Genomic DNA, 23,685 nt, shown 5'->3' with positions numbered 1-23,685 from the left:
TTATTGCCTGTCCCTAGTTGCCCCTTGAGAAGGTGGTGGTGAGCTTCTTGAAAATGAATTGAAAAGTAAGAGCTTGTAACTGTGTTAACCTAAATTAAGGGAAATGTGTTGCATTTTTTATTAAAATAACAAGGTGCTGTAGTTGCTGGAGTCTGAAATGGGAACACGACGAGGGGGAAACAGGCAGCTGATATCGTGGTAATAGTAATTGAGAACCCCAGGCTAATGTCCTGAGGATTTGGGTTCACATCTCATTGTGGCAGATGGTGAAATTTAATAATTTAATTCAATACATTCTGAAACACAAAACTAGTGTATTGTTGTGAAGACCCAATCTGATTCACTCATGTCCTCTTTAAGGAAGGAAATCTGTCATCCTTACCCAGTTGGGCCTTCATGTGACTCCGACAGTGCGGCGCTCCCTCGGCGCTGACCCTCTTGTGCCCAAGTTGATTAGTGTCCCCTGGTCTGCGGAGTGCAGTTCCCTCCCACAAGCTGTGTTTGAGGTGAATAGTGTCGATACATTTAAGGGGAGACTTGTTAAACAGTGACAGGGTGGGAGTCGTGGCGTTGGGGGCAGGGGGAATCTGATACAAGGAGGGTGCTGGTGTGAAGCCTGTGAGTTGGAATCCTACTTGACCCGAAACATTAACTCTGTTCCTCGCTGCTGCCAGATCTGCTGAGTTTCTCCAGCGTTCTGTTTTTATTTCAGGTCTCCGGTTTATGTTATTACTCAGATTTTACAGTTATGATGGCGCTTTTGTGAATGAAAGTGTCTAGTTTTTTCTAAGTTAATGTTACTTGTTGTGTATTGCCTTGAGTAAATGTTTTGATGTACTTTTTAATGTCTGTTTTCAGACCCCAAAGACCCCATTGCAATTGAGCGGTTGAATTTAATGAACATGGCGAAACTCAGCATCAAGGGTCTCATTGAGTCAGCGTTAAACCTGGGACGGTCACTGGATTCTGACTATGCTCCTCTGCAGCAGTTTTTTGCGGTTATGGAACACTGCCTGAAACATGGCCTTAAAGGTGAGTAACTCCAGGACCAACAGCTGCCTGGTCTTTGGGGAGATCGACAGGGGCCAGCTTCTCGATTTTTTTTAATAAGGTGTGGGAAGGAAGTGCCTCGAAATTAACCTCCATTTTACAAACCACTCACTTGAGTGGATTGATGGGCAAACGTTGTGTGAGGCCGTTGTTCAGTTGGAGTCTTTATACCTTGGAAAAAGAACATTTTGGCCCGTCAGGTCTGTCCTGCCCTCTGTACAGCAAATCCTTCACCTCCGCCACTTTATTCCCCAAGCCCCACAAATTTATTTCCCACTGGTGTCCTCCATCGCTTCCACTTCTACCTCGTGGGTGCCCAGGTCTTGTTATAGGGGGATAAAAATACTCTTCCTCACAGCCCCTTAAATCTCTTGGCTTTGTGACCTCCCCGGTCCTTCCTCGACTAGGAGCAGGTCTGCTTTAACATCACCTGTCCTAATATTGCAAACCTCTCTCTCAGATATCCCCCTGTATCCCCTTTCCTCCAGCGAGGGTACTGAGGGAGGAGTGGGGAGTGGGTGAGCAGGTCAATGAAGTGTGGGTTTCTAGTCTGGGAGGTGGTGCTTGAGATATTTCAGGAAGGGATCACAACAAACCCTTGGCTCCCTGTCTCCCAGCTGCTCCTGTCCTGTGAGGCACAGAAGGCCTCGTTCCACTCCCCGTTGCACCCAGTTCCGGCTCCCTTTGACCCTCCTCCCTACTCCTTCCCTCATCTCCCCAGTCAGGAAGGGGAGGAGGGAGAAAGGCCACAGGAATTGTAGTCTAACAGAGAGACCTAAGGGGTGCAGGTACATACTTCCCTGAAGGTGGAGTCGCTGGTAGACAGGATGGTGAGGAAGGCGTTTGGCATGCTTACCTTCATCGGTTAGAGCATTGAGTATAGGAGGTGGAAAGTCATGTTGAAGCTGGACAGGACATTGGTTAGACCACTTTTGGAGTACTGTGTACAATTCTGGTTATCAGCAGGATGTTGTTAACTGGAAAGGATGCAAAAGAAATGTACAAGGATGTTACCGAGACTGGACGGTTTGAACTATAAGGAGAGGCTGGATGGGCTGGGGCTTTCTTCCCTGGAGTGTTGGGGGCTGAGGGGTGATCGTATAGAGGTTTATAAAATCTTAAGGGGTATGGATAGGGTGAATAGCCAAGATCTTTTCCCCAGGGTAGGGGAGCCCAGAACTAGAGGGGCATAGGTTTAGGGTGAGAGGGGAAAGATTTAAAAGGGACCAGAGGGGCAGCTTTTTCACGCAGAGGGTGGTGAGTGTATGGAATGAGCTGCCAGAGGAAGTGGTGGAGGCTGGTACAATTACAACATTTAAAAGGCATCTGGATGGGTATATGAATAGGAAGGGTTTAGAGGGATATGGGCCAAATGCTGGCAAATGGGATCACTTCAGTTTAGGAAACCTGGTCAACATGGACGAGTTGGGCCGAAGGGCCTGTTTCCATGCTGTATGATTGTGGGGATGGGGAGAAGGAGGGGAATGATTTGGGAGTGGGGGTTTACTGGTTGGGAGTGGAGAAGGAATGGGTGAGGATGGAGACTGTATAAACCAGTTCGGAGTCTCTAATGTGTGTGATGAGGAAATGTACACCCAGTTGCTATGCAGAATTGAGGTTATTTATGAAAGAATCTTCCAATAGCACAGCTCCTCAATTAGCAGGGCAACTAATGTCTCTGGGTGAGTCACAATTCTCACTGCCGTGCGAATCTTGGCGCTGGACGACTGAATCTGTCCTTCTAGTTCTTAGGAAGATCAGGTGAGTGTTAAAATGGGCAGGTGATCACAGGAGAAAGTTAGTTATATCTGTACATCATCCAACAACAACTTTATCAAGCAGAGACTGGGGATGTTTTCCTTCGAGCAGAGGAGGCTGTGTGTGTGGGGGATCTGACTTGAGGTGGACAAAATCTGAGGGGCATAAGCAGGATGAAAAGGGAGAAATGTTTCTCCTTACAAGGGGTAGTAACCAGAGGGCGCAGGTTTAGGGTAAAGAGCAAGAGGTTTAGAGGGTATTTGAGGAAAAGGTGTTTTTTTTTTTTTTTACCCAGAGGAGAGGCGTTATGTGGAACTCGCTACCTAAATGGGTGGTAGAGGCAGGATCCAGCAAGACGTTGGAGAAATATCTCAGTGAGCGCTTGAAACGACAAAGCATACAAGGGTATGGGCCAAGAGCTGGAAAATCGAACTAGAATAGTTGGATGTTTGATGACTAGTACAGACACGATGGGCCAAAGGGCTTTTTACTATGCTGTAAAACACACTGATGCTATGTAATATGTCCTAAAGTGTTTCACAGGAGTAACAATTATTAAACTGCATTTGACCCTGAAGAGGCTTTTGTACAGATGCCCAAACAGGTGGTCGCAGAGCTAGGTATTTTTTTAAACGAATGCCTTAAGGGAAAAAAAAGGGGTGGGGGGGGGAGGGGGGTGGTAGGGCGGAGGGATGTTGGAAGGTTTGTAAGAGTTTTTTGTCCAAGAAGCCGAGGGCATTGCCCCAGCGACGGAGCAAGGGAAAAGGGGAGACTTCAGAGGCCAGTGTTTGTGGGGAATGGGGGTGGTGAGGGGGAAAGAGAGAGAGGATACATTGAGGAGGGCAGAGACTTCAGATGGTTGTGAGCTGAAGGAAAATTATGGGTGAGAATTTTAAAAATTGATCAAGGTATCCACCCATTTTGATGCTGGTTAATTTGTGAAATCTCGAGTGCGTTACACTGGGCCTTGCTTTATCTTAATGTTAAGCTCTAATAAAATGTCATAAAGCACAGGGTGCTTACACTTCACCTTTAATATTGTCAACTGGAAAACAAGAACCTAAAATAACTAGAGGAAGTGCTTGAGGTGAGCAATGGGTCAGTGAACAGAGTTCTCTCTGTACAGACACTGGGGAACCTGGGTTTGTTTGCCTCTGAGCGGGGAACGCCAAGAGGAAATAAAAGTTTTGCAGTGGCTGGACTGACAGCTGCCAGAGGGACACTGTTTGAAGATTACTGACAAAAGAAGCAGAAGGAAGCACTGAATTTGTTTCCAACGCCGTGATCTGGGACACACTGTCTGAAAGGGTGATGAAGCAGGTTCATTAGCCACTTGCAAGAAGGAATCCGATAAATATTTGCAGTGGGGATATTAGCTGCGGTTGTAGGGAATGACCGTGGCGCAGTTGGGTAAACTCTCTTTGAAAAGAGGTCGGCAGGGTGACCGTGGTTCTGCTCTGTCTGAACCTATGACAATGCCAATAATGAATTGGAATGCCTGGAGAAATCCCATAGATTAGGAATGAACTAGGTGGTGGTGGGACTGCTGTTAAACTTACTGTCAGACCCACAAGAGCTGGGATTGCTAACCCCTCAATGCTTCAACAGCCCTTCAGTCTGTGGATGGAGATTCACATTGTCCTATAGCTTAATGTTCCATATCACTCTGACCAATCCTTTAATTGTGCCTTGACCTGAATTCCTCGATCCCTTGTGAAGTTGTACTGGTTTTAACTCTGGGTCTGCTAAGGCAGATCACTGTAGTACATGCATTTGTCTAAACGTTTGTGTGCGTGTTGTTTTGTTCCCCCAGTGTATCACTGATTTTACTGCAATGTTGTAGTGTTGTCCGTTGTGTGTTTTGAGCAGTTAAGAAAACGTTCCTGGGGCAGAACAAGTCGTTCTGGGGTGCGTTGGAGGTGGTGGAGAAGCTGTGTCCAGAAGCTGGTGAAATTACAGTCAGTGTGAAGGACCTCCCAGGTCTAAAGTGAGTATCACTCGCTGGAGAGCGAGCTCCTCAGGGTGTGGAGGGGGGCAATATTCCTGAGAGGCCTGATGTAGTAGTTGCTGGGAAAGCTTTGCCCTCGGCTGGGACACTGGAATGGGTGAGGCTCAGAATAAGCAGCTGACTATTTAAGACTGAGATAAGGAGACTCTGTTTTCGCACTCAAGGTGGTGAAGTTTGAAATTCTTTACCATGCGGTGGATACTTGGGTGCTGAGGATTCTAAGGATGCGAGAGGCAAATGGAATTGGAATCTGAGACAGTATTGTGGTGGTGATTTGACTGGGTCAGTAATCCAGAGACCCAGGCTAATGCTCTGGAGGTATGGGTTCAAATCCCGAACACAGCAGGTTGGTGGAGTTTAAAATTCAGTAAATCTGAGCTATAAGGTCAGTCTCAGAAATGATCAGCGTACAACTATGTTTCAGGCAAGCACATCTGGTTCACTAACGTCCCTTTGGACATCGAATCTGTTGTCCTTACTCCGGTCTGGCCTACACATGACTCCAGACCCACAGCAATGTGGCTGTACCCTACCTGACCACTAAAATGGCTAAGCAAGCCACTCTATTCAAAGGGTAACAAGTATTGGCCTTGTCAGTAAATTCCCACATCCCATGAGGGAATAAAGAGGAATAAACAGATCACTCCACAATCTCTCTGGTTTTAGAGGGAGTGAATAGCTCAGCCCCTATTGCTTGCCTTCTTTAAAGAAAGGTGTTAAACATTTTTAAGGAAGTAATAGGTAGATTCCTGACTGACCAGGTTATCAGGGGCAGCTGGGAGTGTGGATTCGAGGCTACGATCAGATCAGCCATGAATGGGGGGGGCCAGGCTACAAGGGCTGAATGGCTAACATAGGTTGATAGGTTAGCCCTCTTGTTGTTGATAAACAGCCCTTAAACATAACTTGTACGACAACAATGTGCATTTTTGTAGCCCCTTTAACAAAGTAACTTTTGATGTTTGTAGGACTCCAGTTGGTAGAGGGAGAGCGTGGTTACGTCTGGCTCTGATGCAGAAGAAGTTGTCGGATTATATGAAGGCGTTAATTAATCGGAAGGATCTGCTCAGGTCTGTGTTTGCACATCTCTGACTTATTCAAAGGGGTTTGTGATGATTCGGGGCAAATTGAGCGAAACGACCCTCTGTCGCATTTCAGAATTTCTTCGAGATAGTAGGAACTGCTGGTGCTGGAGTTGGAGACAGCACAGTGTGGAGCTGGAGGAACACTGGTTTGGTTGGTTAATAACCACTTCACACCAGTTTGGGATTTCAGTGGGCTCGATGTTCCTGTTGACCTCCCTCAGCTCCGGATTGGGAAGCTGCTGGTATCCGTGGTAAGCCTGTGTCCGGGAGTGCTGGCCATTTTCCAGGAAGGGTTGGTCCAGTGTAGCCTGGGCTGGCGGTTGGGGGAGACCAGGGGCATTGGTCTCCTTCATGGAGTCTCCTTCAAGGGCCGTCTGGAGGGGTATCTGCAATGGCAGCACGTTAACGTTGGGTGCAGTGTCAGTGTGCACTGTGCTATGTGCCATCTCCCAGGGAGATCTCTCCCTGGTGGTTTCCTGCAGGGAAACCTGATAAACACCCTCAGCTGTTACAGAGCTGTTCCTCTGTGGTGTTGCTGAGCTCCTGAGAAGCCCATACCCCACCATGGGAATGTTTTCCACCTGTTCCCAGAATAGGGTCAGATTTTCCAATGGCTGTGATCCCAGCTGATGTTATTGCTGGACACGTCTGATCCCAGAATGAGATCTGGCTTGACAGATCAGGTTTTAAAGTTTAACAAGGTGGTCTTTAACTGAAACATAAGCAAATATGTAGCCATGTGTGCTTTTAACAATAAAACAGTTCATGACAGGAAATACTTTTTTAAATAACAAGGTATTAAAATGAACTAGAGATAACAAGGTGTAGAGCCGGATGAACACAACAGGCCAGGCGGCATCAGAGGAGCAGGAAAGCTGACGTTTTGGGCCTGGACCCTTCTTCAGAAAAAAATCCCCCATTAAAATGAACTAACTAGATTTTGAACACTCAGCAAGTTAAAGTCTTATTTAGTCCCCAACACCAGTACTATACACTTACTAAATCTATAGGATTGATTTAACTCCATTCTGCTGCTGTGAACTGTGAACTGTGAAACTTTTTCCTTTGAATATTCACACAACTGAGAGCTCCAACTTTCTCAGTCAGAGCCATTCAGCATGGAAACAGACCCTTCGGTTCAACCAGTCCATGCTGACTATAATCCCAAACTAAACTAGTCCCACCTGCCTGCTCCTGGCCTATATCCCACCAAACCTTTCCTATTCATGTACTTATCCATTTGTCTTTTAAACATTGTAATTGTACCCACATCCAAATCCCCCATCTAGGGAAAAGACAACTGCCATTAACTCTATCTATACCTCTCACTTTTTTTTTTAAACTTCTATAGGGTTACCTCTCAACCTCCTCCGCTCCAGTAGAAAAAGTCCTAGCCTATCCTCTTTTAGTAATTCCAACCAAACACTCACTCCTGCTATGGGCATTTCACACATGATCCTGGCATTTCACAAACTTTCTTCTATTCACTGATGTAACTTATTTCTTTAACTGCTCTGAACAATCTCCTTTATCCTAGGAGAAACTAATCTTGCATCTGTCTTCAGTCAGGTCTCCTCTGATCTGTCCAAATACCTTTGTGTACTTGCTTTGCTCATCATGGACTGTGCTTAGCTCATGGTTTAATGTGTGCTCCCTCTGGTTATAAACACCCACAGTATAAACAAGCTTCCATTAACTCTGCAGGAAGCACATTACTGGTTCTGCAAAGACTGACCTTGATACCTTTGAAACCCCTTGACAGCACCCAAATGCCACTGGTTTACAGTCCAAAGTCTAAAAGAAAAGAATGACATTAATATGTGCAAACTCCATACCTTTTATGTCAAGATTAAATGGTGGAATTGGGTTTGTATTGCTGTCAGGCTTTGGAACTAGTGATCATAATGTTAGGGGTCAGAGCAAGGCCATTCACACAGACGTAACCTTTCTTCACTCCGATAGTTCTGAATCTTTTAATAAATCGATTTCCTGCACAGGCAGGGATGTAGAATTCGAACACGGAATTGAAGGGCAGTGTAGGTTTCAGAGGCTGAATGGACTTGTGCATCAATTCTTGTGATCTTTTGTTCTTCACCAGTGAGTTCTATGAAACCAACGCTCTGATGATGGAAGAGGAAGGAGCAGTGATTGCTGGGCTCCTGGTTGGGCTGAATGTCATCGATGTCAATCTTTGTATGAAGGGCGAAGATCTCGATACCCAGGTAGGACCATGGGGTTATCCTCTGTTCCCCAGTTCAGGGAGACCATGGCAGACCTGTATCCTGACACCCTCTGCCCACATTGGCACCATATCCCTTTTATACGTTTACTCCCAAAACACCTTCGTTATTGCTGAAAAGAGAGAGACATTCCCTTTAACGTTCATCAGGACAAATGCAAGAATGCCAAATTTCAGACAATGTATACTGCAGCACAAGAGGGATATTCACAGTGTGTCAGTGATGGAGAAAGTGAATGTTGAAAACGATAGATGTGTTATGGATCAAAAAGGCTGCTTTGTCCTGGATGGCGTCAAGCTTCTTGAGTGTTGTTGGAGCTGCCCCCATCCAGGCAAGTGGGGAGTATTCCATCACACTCCTGACTCTTGCCTTGTAGATGATGGACAGGCTTTTGGGGAGTCAGGAGGGGAGTTACTTGCTGCAGTATTCCCAGCCTCTGACTACTCTTGTATCTGCTGTGTTTATGTGGTCTGTCTGTTTGAGATTTTGAGCAGCAGTAACTCCCAAGATGTTGATTGTGGGGTGTTCAATGATGGGGGAATTCAATTATGGGAATCTCATTGAATGTTAGTGAAGACATACTGAAGCCTGTGATAACCTACAATATTTTTAAGCCAGCTTTTTGTGCAGAAAATAAAGTTTGCATTTTCTTTAATTCTCCAGAGGCTTTTGTTACTGCTTTCTCTGCAGTAACACCACAACCTTCTTTTTATCTGGGTGCTTTTTTTAAATCCATTCTCAGAATGTGGGCTTGACTGTAAAACTAGTGAAGAAATTCCTTTTTAACCAGTTGATAGATGTGTGAATTTCAAATAATCTTTTGGTCATCAAAAATCTGCTGTTTTTTTTATTTCAGTGACTTTGTCAGTGGCAAAGCATTCACTTCCACCTGTTTGTTGTACATCTGTACCTCCGCCCCCCCCAACACCAACACTCCTTCCTCCACTACCATCCACTGCCTCCACCACCGATGCTCAGTAGCAGCAGTGTGTACCGTCTACATGATGCACTGCAGAAATTCACCGAAGATCCTCAGACAGCACCTTCCAAACCCACGACCACTTCCATCTAGAAGGACAAGGGCAGCAGATACATGGGAACACCACCCCCTGCAAGTTCCCCTCCAAGCCACTCACCCTCCTGACTTGGAAATATATCACCGTTCCTTCACTGTCGCTGGGTCAATATCCTGGAATTCCCTCCCGAAGGGCATCGTTGGTGTCCGTATGCCCCATGGACTGGTAGTTGAACACCTCCTAAGGGGCAGTTAGGGATGAGCAATGGACAAAAACACAGACAAAGCCAGTGTGGTGCCACTGACAAACATCACTACCTACTCATCGTCACCCCTCATTGGGGTAATGTGCTGGAAATTGAGCCTCACTATTCTCAGAGTCAACACAAAAGATACAAATTTCATCAAAGCCCCAAGTTCGCCTCTAAGATAGACCCAGGCTAACAGAAAACATTGTCCAAGTTTCTGTACTTAACAAAAGTACTAAATAAATAGATTCTAAACAACAATAACCTGTCAACTCAACTTTACTGGTGAAAACTCTAGCCTCCTCCTCATTTCTTGCCACTCGCCGCATCTCTCTCTCTCTCTCTCTCTCTCACACACTCACACACTCAAAGATTTTTTACATGTTCTTTCGTTGTTGGTTTTACCTGTGATGTTCATATCTCAAAAGTGACCAGAAATAAATACCCAGACGAAAGGTGCTATTCAGAAATTGCTTTTCCCAGAGATGAAATCAGTAGAAGCTGGATTAGCATTGAATTCCTGTGTATATGACCTGGTGGAACTGTTACAGACAACTGATGTCACTGTATTCACAGTGAGCTGCTGTTTTATATGTGCCTAGTGACCCCCTATAATCTGTAGTTGTTCACTGAATATCAATTTTAAAAAATACTACTGTGACAACTCCTCGGGTTATTGCATATCTAAAAGATATGCAATGCCTATGTGAATTGCAAGTATCAATCAATATAAGTAAAATATTGCAGAGAATTTGCACACAGAAACATGCCAATTGGCTCAACTGGTCTATGCTGTTTATGCATCTCGTGCTCACTCGTAAACCAAGTGGAAAAAATCTCCAATTCTATCCCATTTAAACCCTTTCATAGATTCTGAAGCTGGTTTAGAATCTACGTTGTGGTTGTAGATGCTGTTGGGTGTTTGGCAGTGCTGATGCCAATAATCATTCTCTTACATTTTTGCCAATGTAGTGAGCAGTGTCTTGTTTTGTAAGGTTCTGTAAAATTATGCAATGCAATCCTAACTCATGTTCTCTGTCTCTCAGGTGGGAGTGATTGACTTCTCACTGTATTTGAAGGATGGGGCCCACAGCAGTAAAAGTGCCGAGGGGTAAGTGTAACGTTGTGTAATGTTGTTTTGTCAACTTCTGCTGGATAACTTTCGCAGCTCTGGGGTATGCTAATTCATCGCTTTACAGTTTACTGCTGCAGTGGAGTGTGGGCAGATGCACAGCAAGATCCCAGGCATAGCAGGCAAGCAAACATTGGTTTCCAATGTTAAACGAAAACTGAAATTGCTAGACAGACTCGGCTGGTCTGGAAGCATCTGTGGAGAAGAATCTGAGTTAACATTTTGGGTCCAGTGACTCTTCTTTGGAACTGGACCTGAAACATTAACTCTGTTTTTGTCTGTCTACAGATGCTGACAGACCTGCTGAGTTTCTCCAGCAATTTCTGTTTTTCAGCATTTGCACTTCTTTATTTTCTGGTTTACAGTGTATCTTGCTGCAGAATAAATAAATAAATACCATCACCTCACCACTTGAAAATGTGGCCTCACTCTGTCTAAACACCCTGTGATCTGTATGTCCTTGTACATTATGATCTGCCTGTTTTGCAAACAAAGCAAAACTTTTCACTGTACTTCGGTGCATGTGACAACAATAAATCAAATCAAATCAAAAACGCCAGCATAGTCTGTGCCTGAAGAAGTTTGCAGTGTTATGCAGTGAATTTCAGGATTACAGGATTGTTATGAGACTGAGGGAGGCCATTATGCCTGCACTGGTTCTATTCCTTAGCACCAATATCCTGCCTTCTTCCCCGTGTCCCTGAACCCTATTTCTATCCAAATAACTGTCCAGTGTCCCTCTTGAATGTCTCAGTTGAACCTGCCTCCTCCACATCTCCGTCACAGACCCTAACTACTCAGAGTGAAAAAGATTATGCTCACATCACCCTTGCTTCAGTTGCACATCACTTTAAATCCATACCCTCTCGGTCTCTCTCTGAGCAGAAACAGCTTCTCCCTGTCCAGCTTCTCCCTGTCCAGTCTGACCAGCCCGCCCATGATTTTGAAAACCTCTATCAGATCTCCTCTTGCTTAGCCGTTTTCTCTCCAAGGAGAACAGCCCCAACTTCTTCAGTCTCTCCGCATCAGTGAAGTTTCTTATTCCTGCAACCATTCTTGTAAATCACTTCTGTTCTCTCTCCACTGGCTTCATATCTTTCCTACATTGCGGCACCCTCAACTGTACCCAGTAATCCTCATGAAAGCTTTGTCCTTTGTGGTTGCAAATAACTCTCTCGAATTGAGTGACTGGTATAACATTTTGTTGTGGAGAACTTTTGAGTTAGATTTGCATTTCTGTAGCACCTCTGGCAGTTTTGGGACATCCCGAGGCAGTTTACAGCCAATGAAAAGAAGTGCAGCTGCTTGTTGTATGTCTGAAAAATGTGACAGATGATTTACACGCAGCAGGCTCCCACCAGGGGCAACATGATAGAGATGTTCATTGAGGCAGGAATGTTGCTGTCGACCTTCTGAATAAATCCCCTGCTACCAGTTGTTTCCATGTGATCTCTCGTATCAGCAGAGATCAGGAGCAGGGATATCTTGCTGCAATTATATAGAGGCCTTGGTGAGACCACATCTGGAGTGTTGTGTGCAGATTTGGCCTCCTTATCTGAGGAAGGATGTTCTGGCGATGGAGGGAGTGCAGCGAAGGTTTACCAGGCTGGGATGGCACAATTGATTGTATGGAGAGAGACTGGATCAGTTAGGAATATACTCACTGGAGTTTAGAAGAATGAGGAGGGGTCTCCTAGAAACCTACAAAATTCTAACGTAGCTAGACAGGGTAAACACAGGAAGGATGTTCCTGTTGACCAGGGAGTCCAGAACCATGGTGGGGTCACAGTCTAAGGATACAGGGTAGCTCATTTGGGACTGAGATGAGGAGAAATGTCTTCACCCAGAGGGTGGAACCTGTGGAATTCTCTGCCACAGAAAGCAGTTGAGGCCATAACATTGAATGTTTTCAAGAAGGAGATAGATACAGTTCTTAGGGCTAAAGGGATCAAAGGATATGGGGGAGAAAGTGGGAACAGGGAGCCGAGTCGGACGATCAACCATGATCATGTTGAATGGCAGAGCAGGCTCGAAGGGCTGAATGGCCTACTCCCCCCTCCTAGTTCCTGTGTTTCAGTCTCTGGTGAGAAGTGATCTACAGTTAATTGTCTTGCCTGAAAGTTGACACCTGTGACAATGCAGCATTCCTACGGTATTCAGTTGGAGTGTCTGGATGTGATTGGACTCTTTTCTTGTGGAGAGGTATCTTTTGGATTCTGAGTTGGGAGCATTAACGAGAGACTGTCACCAGGAGGTGATGACAAGGCCTGCTTGTCATATTTTAATGTTTGCTTTACTGTTAAGTTTCTCAACCAATTTAAAAGCAGGAGTTATCTCCTTTCCTAGGGATGGGCATATTACTGCCATTTTGGACCAAAAAAACTACGTGGAAGAACTCAATCGACACCTAAGGTATGAAATGATGCATTGGCGCAAGACCAGCTCTACGTTAGAGTCAGAGTCAGAACTTTCTCAAATCTTTACTGACTAAGCAGCCCTTCCTGCCTCTGTGTCCCCCACCCCTGGGTAAAGTGATGACAGAGCTGCTGTTTGGAACTGGTGAGCTCTGATCTCCGAGTTATAAAAACCATCGAGGCATTGAGCAAGGTGCCAATGAAGAAATGATTTGGGAAGATGGCGCTGAAACTGAGAGGGTGTGAATGGATTGGGGCCCTTTGTCTGCAGGTCAGAGAAGATTGAAGGGTGAACTTACTGAGGTGTTAATTATTCTCCAACACATGTAATGGGGTTGACGTAGAGGAGATGTTTCCACTTATGGTAGAGTCTGGAAGTAGGACGTCAATATGAGAGTCACTAAGAAATCTAGATGGGAATTCATGAGAAACCTCTTTTTAGAATCTGAGAATTCCTACAGTGTGGAAGCAGGCCATTCATCCCATCGAGTCCACACCGACCCTCAGAGCATCCCAACCAGACCCACCCCCTACCCTATCCCTGTCACCCTGCATTTCCCATGGCTAATCCACCTAACCCACATATCTTTGGACTATGGGAGGAAACCAGAACACCTGGAGGAGTGAGAGGGATGAGAATGTGATACCCGTTTCCACAGGGAGCGCTCGAGGCAGATAATATAGACTTAATGTAAACATATGAGGGAGGGAGGGAGGGAGGAAAAGAGGGATGAAGTGGTCCAAGTAAACGCTGGTGTTGGCCAGTCAGGCTGAATGGCCAGTTTCTGTGCTGTAAATCCTAAACCTGTAATTAACATGAGTGTTTTGCTTGCAGTGCAACTGTAAATAATCTCCAAGCAAAAGTGGATGCCTTGGAGAAATCGAACACAAAGCTTACCGAAGAGGTCAGTGGAATCTGGTGCAGTCTGTGTCCTTTTTTCTTCAATCTGATCTGACCTAGAGAATGTGGCAGCATTGGGAGTTTGAGAGGGAATCACAGTAAATGTCCGACCACACTGTGTCTGTACCTTGGTTGTGATGGTGGAGGTATGGAGCAGGATTTGAAAACCAGGAAGGAGTTTCCTCATCCAAGTGCCTGTCCGGTTGGATTTTGACTCGATGAGTAAATCCGAGCTTGTCGTGTGAGGATCGGTTAGGGACTCTGACTCGGTGGAGTTTAGAAGGATGAGGGGGGGTGGGATCTGATTGAAACTTGCAGAATACTGACAGGCCTGGATAGAGTGGATGTGGAGAAGGTGGTTCCACTAGTAGCAGAGACTGGAACCCAAGGGCACAGCCTCTGGGTGAAGGGACTACCTTGCTGCCTCTTGTGGGGGGAGGGGGAATCCTGTCTTTTGTGGGGGGTGTGTGGGGTTACAGGTTGGCCTCGTGCTGTGACATTATGTCCTGGTTTTCATGGAAAATAAAATTTTACATTATTCTCTCTCATTACCCCCTCCCAATTACAGCTTGCAGTAGCGAACAACCGCATCATCACCTTACAGGAAGAGACTGAACGAATTAAGGAAAATGCCTTTTACTGTGACTCCACTCGGAAGAAGATGGAAGTAGGTACATCAGGAGGGGAGCACTGTGTCTGTTAAAATTCACCTCCAAACTACTTCAGCCATCTTCCTTAAAACAATAGGAAGTTAATTTCAGGCAGGAGAACCTGCGTTTATATAGCGCCGTTACTGTGGTGGGACGTCCCAAAGGTACTTCACAGAATTTTAAATCAAACATGCGGGAGCTGAGCTGCCGTAACCTGTCATTAACCTAGTGACTGCCTAATTAAAATGAACAATAGTGGGGCAAAGTTAACATATTTACGTTGTTTTCGTTTAGTTTGAACTGTTAGACTGCACTCTAACTAAAATATTGTTGCTGTTCCAGGTCTGAAATGGGAGCTAGTCTCACTAGCCAGTTTCTGCCCCCCATCTCTAGATGGGTCAAGAGGACCTAAACCTGGTGTTAAACCTGCTGATTGTTTTAGCTTACCTATCTAATTGTGATTTATACCAACAAATTGGGTGTCCATTGCTGAAGAGATTTTGTATATCTCTGGATGTATTTCATTTGCTGGATCTTGATGCATGCATGTTAACCGCATGTAGCTATCAATATTCCAATCAGTCTGGATCCTTAGCTCTGCAATTCCACTTGCTGTAATTCAGGTCAGGTTTTTAGCCCCGAGAAAGGGAACCGTTCAAAATGTGGTGATTTAAATTGCTCAGTTCCTGCACGTTTGATTTAAAATTCCATGAAGTAACTTTTGAGACGTCCCACCGCAGTAACGGCGCTATTTAAATGCAGGTTCTCCTTACTAAAATTAACTTCCTATTGTTTTAAGGAAGAACTTTTCTCAATTCTTTTACATCCCTATTGGGTGAGGAGATTGAGTGAGCATTGGCTCGATTGTTTATGTAGGCCCTGCTCTCTGTGTTGTCCCTGCTGTGCTGTTAGGAGCTCTTGTTCCTGCTGAGTTTCTTTGTGCTGTCATGGGATGTGGTTGTCCTTGTTGCTTGTCCCTAATTGAAGTTGATCGGAGTGGTTTGCTCAGTCATTTTAGAGGCTAGTTAATAGCCAGCCACGTTGCTGTGGGTCTGGAGTCACGTGTAGGCCAGACCAGGTAAGGATGGCCTAAAGGGCATTAGTGAACCAGGTGGGTTTTGCAACAATCAATGGTGGTTCACATGATCACCATTACTGAGACCAAGATTTTTAATTCCAGATCTTTATTAACTGAATTTTAATTGTACCATTCAAGACTACGGGCCTAGTGTGCAAAAATCAGACTAGTATAGAGAGTTGTGTATTTTTGACAGTATAGACCTAATGGGCTGAAGGGCCTCTGCTGTAATGTCTGATTCTATGAATCCATGTCTCCATTAGCCTTGGCCTCTGGCTTACTGGTCAGTCCAATTATCATTGCGGCATTCCAGACCAAAGCTAAAAAGCGAGAACGAAGTTCTACTAACTGAAGTAACACTTTGAGATGACTCTTTTTCAGCCAGATCCAACCTGTTATTCCTAGTGGCGTTGCGGTTCATAAATACACTTCTCAATACTTTGTGTTGCTAGTACTGAAGGAGTTAAGTTAGTTAATGATTAAATCTTTTTCCATATTGTCGGTAATAAGCAAAACTAGCAAAGCATCTGGGAGCCAAATGAATAACTTTCTCAAGGCATTCAGATTGTCCAGGCTATCTGGTTTTTTTAATTCCAAGCCTCTGATATTGTCTGTGAAAGATGGTGGGAATCAAAGATAATACGGGACATGTGGATACTGGAGTGTGAGAATTGTCATATACAGGTTACAGCCTGCACAGGTGAACCGGAGCCACCAAGGAGAGCTTTAGTGTTGAGAGTTTGTCTCCATACCTGAATATTAAATAAACAATGATCACCTGTTCTCCTGAAGTCCTCTTATCAATTTGTCAAAAACCTATACTACAGGATAATCTAGTGCTGGCCAAACCCTGAATAAAGCTTATTTTAAAGGTAAATCCAGCGATTGAATTTATCAGTGTCTGTAGGTAATGAGAGAATTAGGCACTGTTTTACTGTTCTATTCCAATCAACGATGTGTTGCTGAATTTCTGATGTCTTCAGTTCAATGCCTTTCTGTTTTGCAGGTGGGAAAGCCAGATGGGAATGCGGAGGGACTGGTCCCTAGACCCTCCCGCCAGGGAACAGATGATGTCCACACTGAGACCAGAAAACAACTGAAGGAGGAGACACAGCTCCGGCTGGTGGGTCATTGCAATGTGATAGGATCGTAGAATGGTCACAGCACATGGGGAGACCGTTCAGTCCATCTCCCATGCTGGCCTTTCAGCAACAGCTCACCTACTCCCCAGCCTTCTTCCCAGAGCTGTGCAGTGTTTGTTTCCCCATTGTTGGATAATGATCAGATTCTCTTTTTGAAAACCTCCATTGAGTCTGTCCATGCACACTCTCAAGCAGAATGTTCCCATCCTTCTGCAGACCAAACTGTGCCCTTTCAGGTTTCTCTTATCCTGTTTGAAATAAATCCACAGAGGCTGGTGTCCTGTCACCAAGTCACCCTTTATTTACACACGGAGAGCCCTTCACACTGATCCAGCTCCCTAAAGCCAGCTCTGAGTGAACAGAACCTCTGACACTCCTGTTTATATTTGTCAGCCTGGGCTCCCTGATTGGACCACTGTTCCTGTTCAGTTTGCCAGTGAAGGATTTCCAAACTCAACATTACCCTGAGTGAGTGAGAGAGAGCAAGTGTGTATGTGTGTGTGGTGCCAGGGGCACAGAGCAAGCCATTTAGGACTAAGATAAGGAGAATTGTCTTCACTCGGAGGTTTTGGGGGGATCTTTGAAATTTTCAATCCCAGAGGGCTTTTGTCAGGTCAAGGCAGAAATTGATACCTTTTCTAGTTCCGAAAGACATCAAGCAACATGGGATAGCACAGGAAAAGAACACTGATGTAGATGATGGGCCATGATCTAGAAATGGTGGAATGGGCTTGAGGGACTAAATGCGCTACTCACCTACTTCCTATGCATCACAAACCAGCCTTCCTGCCAACTAAGCTAACCAACCCCTGCTCACTTGTACCATATCCATCAATGTAATAAAGCAGTTAAAGCCGAGCGAGGCCATTCAGCCCAGCTTGGATGGCTGGTTTGTGATGTAGCGTGATGCCAGCTATATGGGTTAAATTCCTGCACTTTGCATGCTTACCACGAAAGACACTAATTCTCAACCTCTTCCCCTCACTTGCAGCGCGGTGACCCTCTGGTTAAACCACCTTAACACATGGTTACTGGAAGTGCTCTGAGACTTGATTCCATTTAGCATAATAATAAGCTCTTTAGAGGAGCATTTGTTTGAGTTTTAACTACAGGAAACTACTCCATTGGGTTCAGAATCCTTTAGTAATTTGTGTTGGGTTAGGAACTTCTCTGAAATGAGAGAAAGGCAAGAGAATTTTGTAAGTAGTCTGTGATTCTGAACAGTAATTCCTTGTAATTTCCGTGTTGACGCCATGTTATTTTATGAGCGTACTCTTTGTGAATTGGTCTAGTGGTTGTTACTTTGTGAAGGGAGATGCAAGGCTGGCAAACACTTCGATGTTGGGGCAATTTCCAGTGGCCAGAGGGTCAGTAACCAGAGAGCAGAGATTTATGGGAAGTGGTAAAGGAACTATAGGGGTCGATGAAAATGCTTTTCACACAGCGAGTTAAATCATAGAATCCCTACAGCAGGCCATTCAGCCCGTCGAGCCCTCTGAAGGATATCCCTCTACCCTATCCCTGCAACCCAAGTTGTTGTGCTGTGTGCAAAAGGATCTGTTTCCATCGGAACTTCCAAAAGGGAATTGGATGACTACTGAGAAAGGGAGAAGGTGCAGGGCTGTGGGGGACTCTGTCAAAGGAAGAGCCATGACTGAATGGCCCAAATAGTACCTCGTCCACACGCTGTACCGATTTAGTAGTTTGAATACTCGCTGAGCAGGACCAGTGATGAATCTGGGGGGAGTATCAGTTTCTGTAGAAACTAATGTAAACTTTCTACGTCCTGTCTGTCTGCTTTAGGAGGTTGAGAAAGAGTTGGAGGTTCAGATTGGTATGAAACAAGAGATGGAGCTAGCCATGAAAATGCTGGAAAAAGACATCTGTGACAAACAAGATGTGTTGGTAACGTTTCGACAGCAGCTGGATGATGTCCAAGCTCTCAACCATGAGCTCTCTCAAAAGCTTCAGGTAGGAAATGGAGTAAGATGGTGCAGCAACATTTATATAAATGCCTTGTGATGTAGAAACTTGAGCTGTTGCTCAACATGGGTGTTTTTTATTTTGCTGATAACAAAGCCTAGACTTCATACTGACCTGGTTACTGTGACAGCTACACCCACAGAGCTACAACGCACATCACAACTGATGAAAGCAGCTGATCACCACTACCTTAAGGACAATGACGAATAGCCTGGCCAGTAACACCCACATCTGGTGATAGTGGTGACCAGAGGAGGTTTAAACATTTACCTGTAATTGAGGTGCCTGTACAGTAAATTTTTAACGTTGGGCAGCTCAAACTATATGCCCAATTTAAAGCAGGCCTTGTAAATCAGAAGCAAAAACCCAAATTGTTGGGAAATCGCAGCAGGTCTGGCAGCATCTGTGGAGAGAAAAGCAGAGTTAACCTTTTTCAGGTCCAGTGACCCAGGTCTGTTTTGAGTCTAGCCCTGAGGAAGGGGTCACTGCACCCAGAACATTAATTCTGATTTCTCTCCACAGGTGCTTCCAGATCTGCTGAGTTTTTTTTATTCCTCAGCAATTTCTCGGGTTCAGGTACCTAATTCTTTGAAATTTGCGCAGACAGGATGGTTAAGAAGGCGTTTAGCACACTTGCATTCACTGCTCAGACCTTTGAGTACAGGAGTTGGGACGTCATGTTGAGGTTCTACAGGATGTTGGTGAGGCCTCTTCTGGAGTATTGTGTGCAGTTCTGGTCACCAGAAGAGATTTACCAGGATGTTGCCAGGAGTGGAGGGTTATAAGGAGAGGCTGGATAGACTAGGATTTTTCTCACTGAAGCATAGCAGGTAGAGGAGTGACCTTAATGGTTTATAAAATCATGAGGCACATTGATAGGGGGACTAGCAAGGATCTTCTCTCCAGGGTAGGGGAGTTCAAAACCTGGGGGCATATTTTTAAGGTAAGAGGAGAAAGAATTTAAAAAGGACATGAGGGGCAACTTTTTAAAGTGTGGGATGAACTGCCAGAGGAAGTGGTAGATGTGGGTACAATTACAACGTTGAAAAGGTATTTGGATAAGTACATGAATAGGAAAGGTTCGGAGGGATATGGGCCAGGAGCAGGCAGGTGGGACTACCTTAGTTTGAGAAGATGATCGGTGTGGAGTAGAGAGAGAGAGAGAGAGAAAGATGAAAAATATTTGTCAGTATTAGCTGCGGAAAGAACTAAATGATTTCACTCTGCTGAGAGCAATGCCAATGAGACCTGGCCGGGCAATGGAGGAGAATTGGAGGACTGACGTCATGCAGTGAAATTGTGGAACTCTGTCCTAACAGCTGCAAGTTAAGATTGTGTTCCTCCAAATTAAGTTGAGCTTCGTTGGAACACAGCTGGAGGCCCAAGGTTCGGAGGGTTAGTATTAGATGCCACCAGCTTCCAGCTCCTTTCAATTACCAATAAGAGTCAGGCCAGACCTGAAACATTCTGTCCCTCACTGTCTCACTCGCTCTGCCTCCTGCTCTATCCACAAATGCTGCCAGACCTGCTGGGCCTCTCTGGAATTCTCTGTTTATGTTCTACTTTACTTTCAGTCAGACTTCTTTGACCTGACAGGGAGAGGTGGGGAAGAGATGGGTTTCAGAGAAAGGTCAGGGTAAGGTTTGGACTCGAGGGTGATTAGAGCTCTGAGGTGAGGCAGAGCAGTAGGCAACAGGAGTGTAAATGGTTGTAGAGAAGAGACAAAGTTTAGGCGCAGAGTAGGTGTTAATAGCAGAGTAAAAGTGTGTTACGATTGAAAGTGGGTACATGAGATGGTTTGGGGATGTGGGGGCAACCAAACCTGAGGACAGAGGTTAACATGCTTCGTATTGAGAGCTGTGGGCTGTAAGTTCCCTAAACACACTGAGGGGCTCTTCCTGCAGCTCGCGTTGTACAGACCCTGGGTTGGTTTCTCATGTTTTTTTAACCTACTTTGCAAATTGTGATCCTTTTTGAAATGTCACAGGGCTCTGATAACGTGATTAGACAGAAGAATGAAATCATTACTCGTTTGGAGGAGAAAGCAAACCAGATGAGCTGTACAATTAAGCAGCTGGAGCGAAGGTAAAAGAGCAGTGTATGTGGACTGTGTCGGTTTGCGGGTTCCTTAAGAAATCCATTTCTGTCCCCCACGCTGAGCAGCAGGTACTGTTTGTTGAAGGAACAAGCTTACCTGTGTCAAACTGAGAGCTGTGATACAGGAGAGCAGGCTTTGGGTGACTCTCCGCTCAGGAGGGCCATCCTCAATAATAGAAGTTCAGCTAATCCCAGGTGAAATCACAATCAGGGCTGAAACCCTGTCTGTCTGGGGAGAAATAATAGCTGATGTGCTGTTTAGTGCATCAAGTGATTTTAATACTAGTCTATATTTCTGTCTCTGCCTTTCGTTTACAGCACGGTGGCTCAGTGGTTAGCGCTGCTGCCTCACGGTGCCAGGGACCCAGGTTCCATTCCACCCTCGGGTGACTTGTCTGTGTGGGGTTTGCACATTCTTCCCGTGTCTGCGTGGGTTTCCTCTGGGTGCTCCAGTTTCCTCCCGCAGTCAAAAGATGTGCACGTTAGGTGGATTGGCCATGGGAAATTGCCTGTAGTGTCCAGAGATGTGTAGGTTAGGTGGGTTAGCCATGGGAAATGCAGGGTTACAGGGATAGGGTAGTGGGGTAAGCCTGGGTAGGCTGCTGTTCAGAGGGTCGGTGTGGACTCAGTGGCCTGCTTCCACCCTGGAGAGATTCTATGATTCCCATGATTGCTGCAATGAGAGTGTAACCTCCAGTCCCCAGTTCATTTGGCTTTTGATTGTATCTTGCCCCATTCCCTGGTGCACACGGGAATCTAGCTCCATGCTGCCTCACCTTGACTCTCCCATTCCCAGCAATGCTCCCATCATTGTATCATTGGCACAACCTGAGTCAAAGAAATTTAGCTGAATGGATCTTCCTATCCCAGTTTGGGAATGACATGCACTGTATGCTCCAGAGTCTGGTCAGACTGTGAGGGAGTGAAGTTGTGCGTGTGTGAGCGTTGATGTTAAAAACACGAATCATGCAGAAAATAGGAGCAGGCGTAGGCCATTCAGCCCTTCGCGCCTGCTCCACCATTCAATCTGATCATGGCAGATCATCCAACTCAGTCTCCTGTTCCCACTTCCTCCTCATGCCCTTTGATCCCTTTAGCCCTAAAAACTGTATTGAACTCCACCCTGAAAATATTCAATATTTTGGCTTCAACCACTTTCTGTGGCAGTGAATTCCACAGGCTCCCAACTCTCTGGGTGAAGACATTTCTCCTCATCTCAGTCCTAGATGGCCTACCCCATATCCTTAGACTGTGACCCTCTGGTTCTGGACCTCCCCAGTCATTGGGAACACCCTTCCTGTATTTGCCCTGTATAGCCCTGATGGAATTTTATAGGTTTCTATGAGGCCTCCCCACCTCATTCTTCTAAACTCCAGTAAATACAGTCCTAACGTCAGTCCACCTGTCCCGGGAATCAGTCTGGTGAACCTTCGCTGTGCTCCCTCCATCCCCTCACAACTGCCCCTCCATTCTATAACATCATCGCTGCCCTGTCCCACACCTTGACCCCCTCCTCCATGAGCTGGGCAGGGGCCTAGGAGAGCTGTAACAAAATTAAAACAATTACACTTTGCTAAAGGAATCCAAGATGAATGAATGATTAGTTATCTCTTCGACAGACTCGGCATTTTGTTCAATTGCTGTTTGTCAACTTTTTTTAAAAAGTTGACAAAATGCTCCTTGAGATTTCCAATTCCAGATTGTAATAGATAGCTCTCATGGAGGCCATTCAGCCCTTTTATGTCTGCATGGCTCTTTTCAAAGAGCTGTTGGATTAATCTCACTCCCTTGTTCCCCCCAGTAGCTTGTACACTGTAACCCGCATACTCGCTTTCCTGTACACAGTCTGCTGCGTTTTCACTTTCTGTCTGATGTCCGCTACAAATAAACCGAAGCTTGGAGTTTACCTGAATCTGTCAGAAACGCTGCCTGAGTGAAACTCGATCAGAGTTGAGTCTCTGACCGTGTTCTAGTCAGTTAGAGTCCCCCCAGCGCTGTTGTTTGACTGTACCTGGATTGCTCTCCAGTGGTCTAGTTAGAGTTCTGAGTGGCGATACAGGAAGCAGTGTTTCTTAAAGACGGTTCCTCTTCCCTGCACACTTGATTTGTCACGGTCAGACATTTCCACTTGTCATTTCACTCGAACACCATCTGCTGCTCCAGAGATAATACGAACACACCAGCCTCTGCTGAGAACAACAGACTCTGGGACCCCATAGCCCCCAGGGTCGTATATTTATCCACTATGTTGGGGTGTTGACCAGTGGGTTGGGGGTAGAATGGGGGCAGGACTCACAGGGGCCAGTCCAGTTTACAGACAGATCCATTTCACTCGCTGAGAAAACCCACCGACTTCAACAATGCTCTGCACAGTCTATTAACTCTTTAACAAAAGGAGTCTCTGTGAGCTACCATAACTAACGCCAATTACGGCATGGTGGCTCAGTGGTTAGCACTGTCATCTCTCAGAGGCAGGGACCCCAGGGACCCAGGTTTCATTCTGTGTGTGAGTGTGTGTGGAGTTTTCACATTCTCCCCGTGTCTGCGGGGGTTTCCTCCGGGTGCTCCGGTTTCCTCCCACAGACCAAAGATGTGCAGGTTAGGGTGGATTGGCCGTGCTAAGTTCCCCATAGTGTCCAGGGATGTGCAGGCTGAGTGGGTTAGCCATGGGAAATGCAGGGATATAGGGACGGTCTTTGGAGAGTTAGTGTGGACTCGATGGGCCGAATGGCCTGCTTCCACACTGTAGGGATTCTGTGATACGATGGCAGGCCAATTCCTCCCGTAAATGCAGTCAGCTGAGGGCGGTTTTAGAACCGGTGCAACTCAGCAGTGAGTGGATCATTTCTCCCAATCAATCCTGTCCATTCCAGCCAGTCACTCT

General features: G+C 45.6%; 1 protein-coding gene across 7 annotated transcripts in view; it reads left to right on the top strand.

Moving 5' to 3' along the window:
- rufy3 (RUN and FYVE domain containing 3) overlaps window positions 1-23,685 on the top strand; it is a 68,566-nt gene that overhangs the window by 26,615 nt on the left and 18,266 nt on the right. For all 7 annotated transcript variants that reach the window (XM_048605003.1, XM_048605585.1, XM_048606782.1 and 4 more), the window contains 11 exons: window positions 859-1,032; window positions 4,678-4,795; window positions 5,785-5,886; window positions 8,000-8,123; window positions 10,451-10,515; window positions 12,883-12,948; window positions 13,786-13,855; window positions 14,420-14,518; window positions 16,586-16,702; window positions 18,525-18,692; window positions 20,692-20,789. In XM_048605003.1, the coding sequence (XP_048460960.1) occupies window positions 859-1,032; window positions 4,678-4,795; window positions 5,785-5,886; window positions 8,000-8,123; window positions 10,451-10,515; window positions 12,883-12,948; window positions 13,786-13,855; window positions 14,420-14,518; window positions 16,586-16,702; window positions 18,525-18,692; window positions 20,692-20,789 (1,201 nt within the window). The remainder of the gene's footprint in view (window positions 1-858; window positions 1,033-4,677; window positions 4,796-5,784; window positions 5,887-7,999; window positions 8,124-10,450; window positions 10,516-12,882; window positions 12,949-13,785; window positions 13,856-14,419; window positions 14,519-16,585; window positions 16,703-18,524; window positions 18,693-20,691; window positions 20,790-23,685) is intronic.

This window comes from Rhincodon typus, chromosome 1 (assembly GCF_021869965.1).
Source record: "Rhincodon typus isolate 14 chromosome 1, sRhiTyp1.1, whole genome shotgun sequence".
NCBI classification, from domain to species: Eukaryota; Metazoa; Chordata; class Chondrichthyes; order Orectolobiformes; family Rhincodontidae; genus Rhincodon; species Rhincodon typus.
This window is presented reverse-complemented; position numbering and strand designations above follow the sequence as displayed.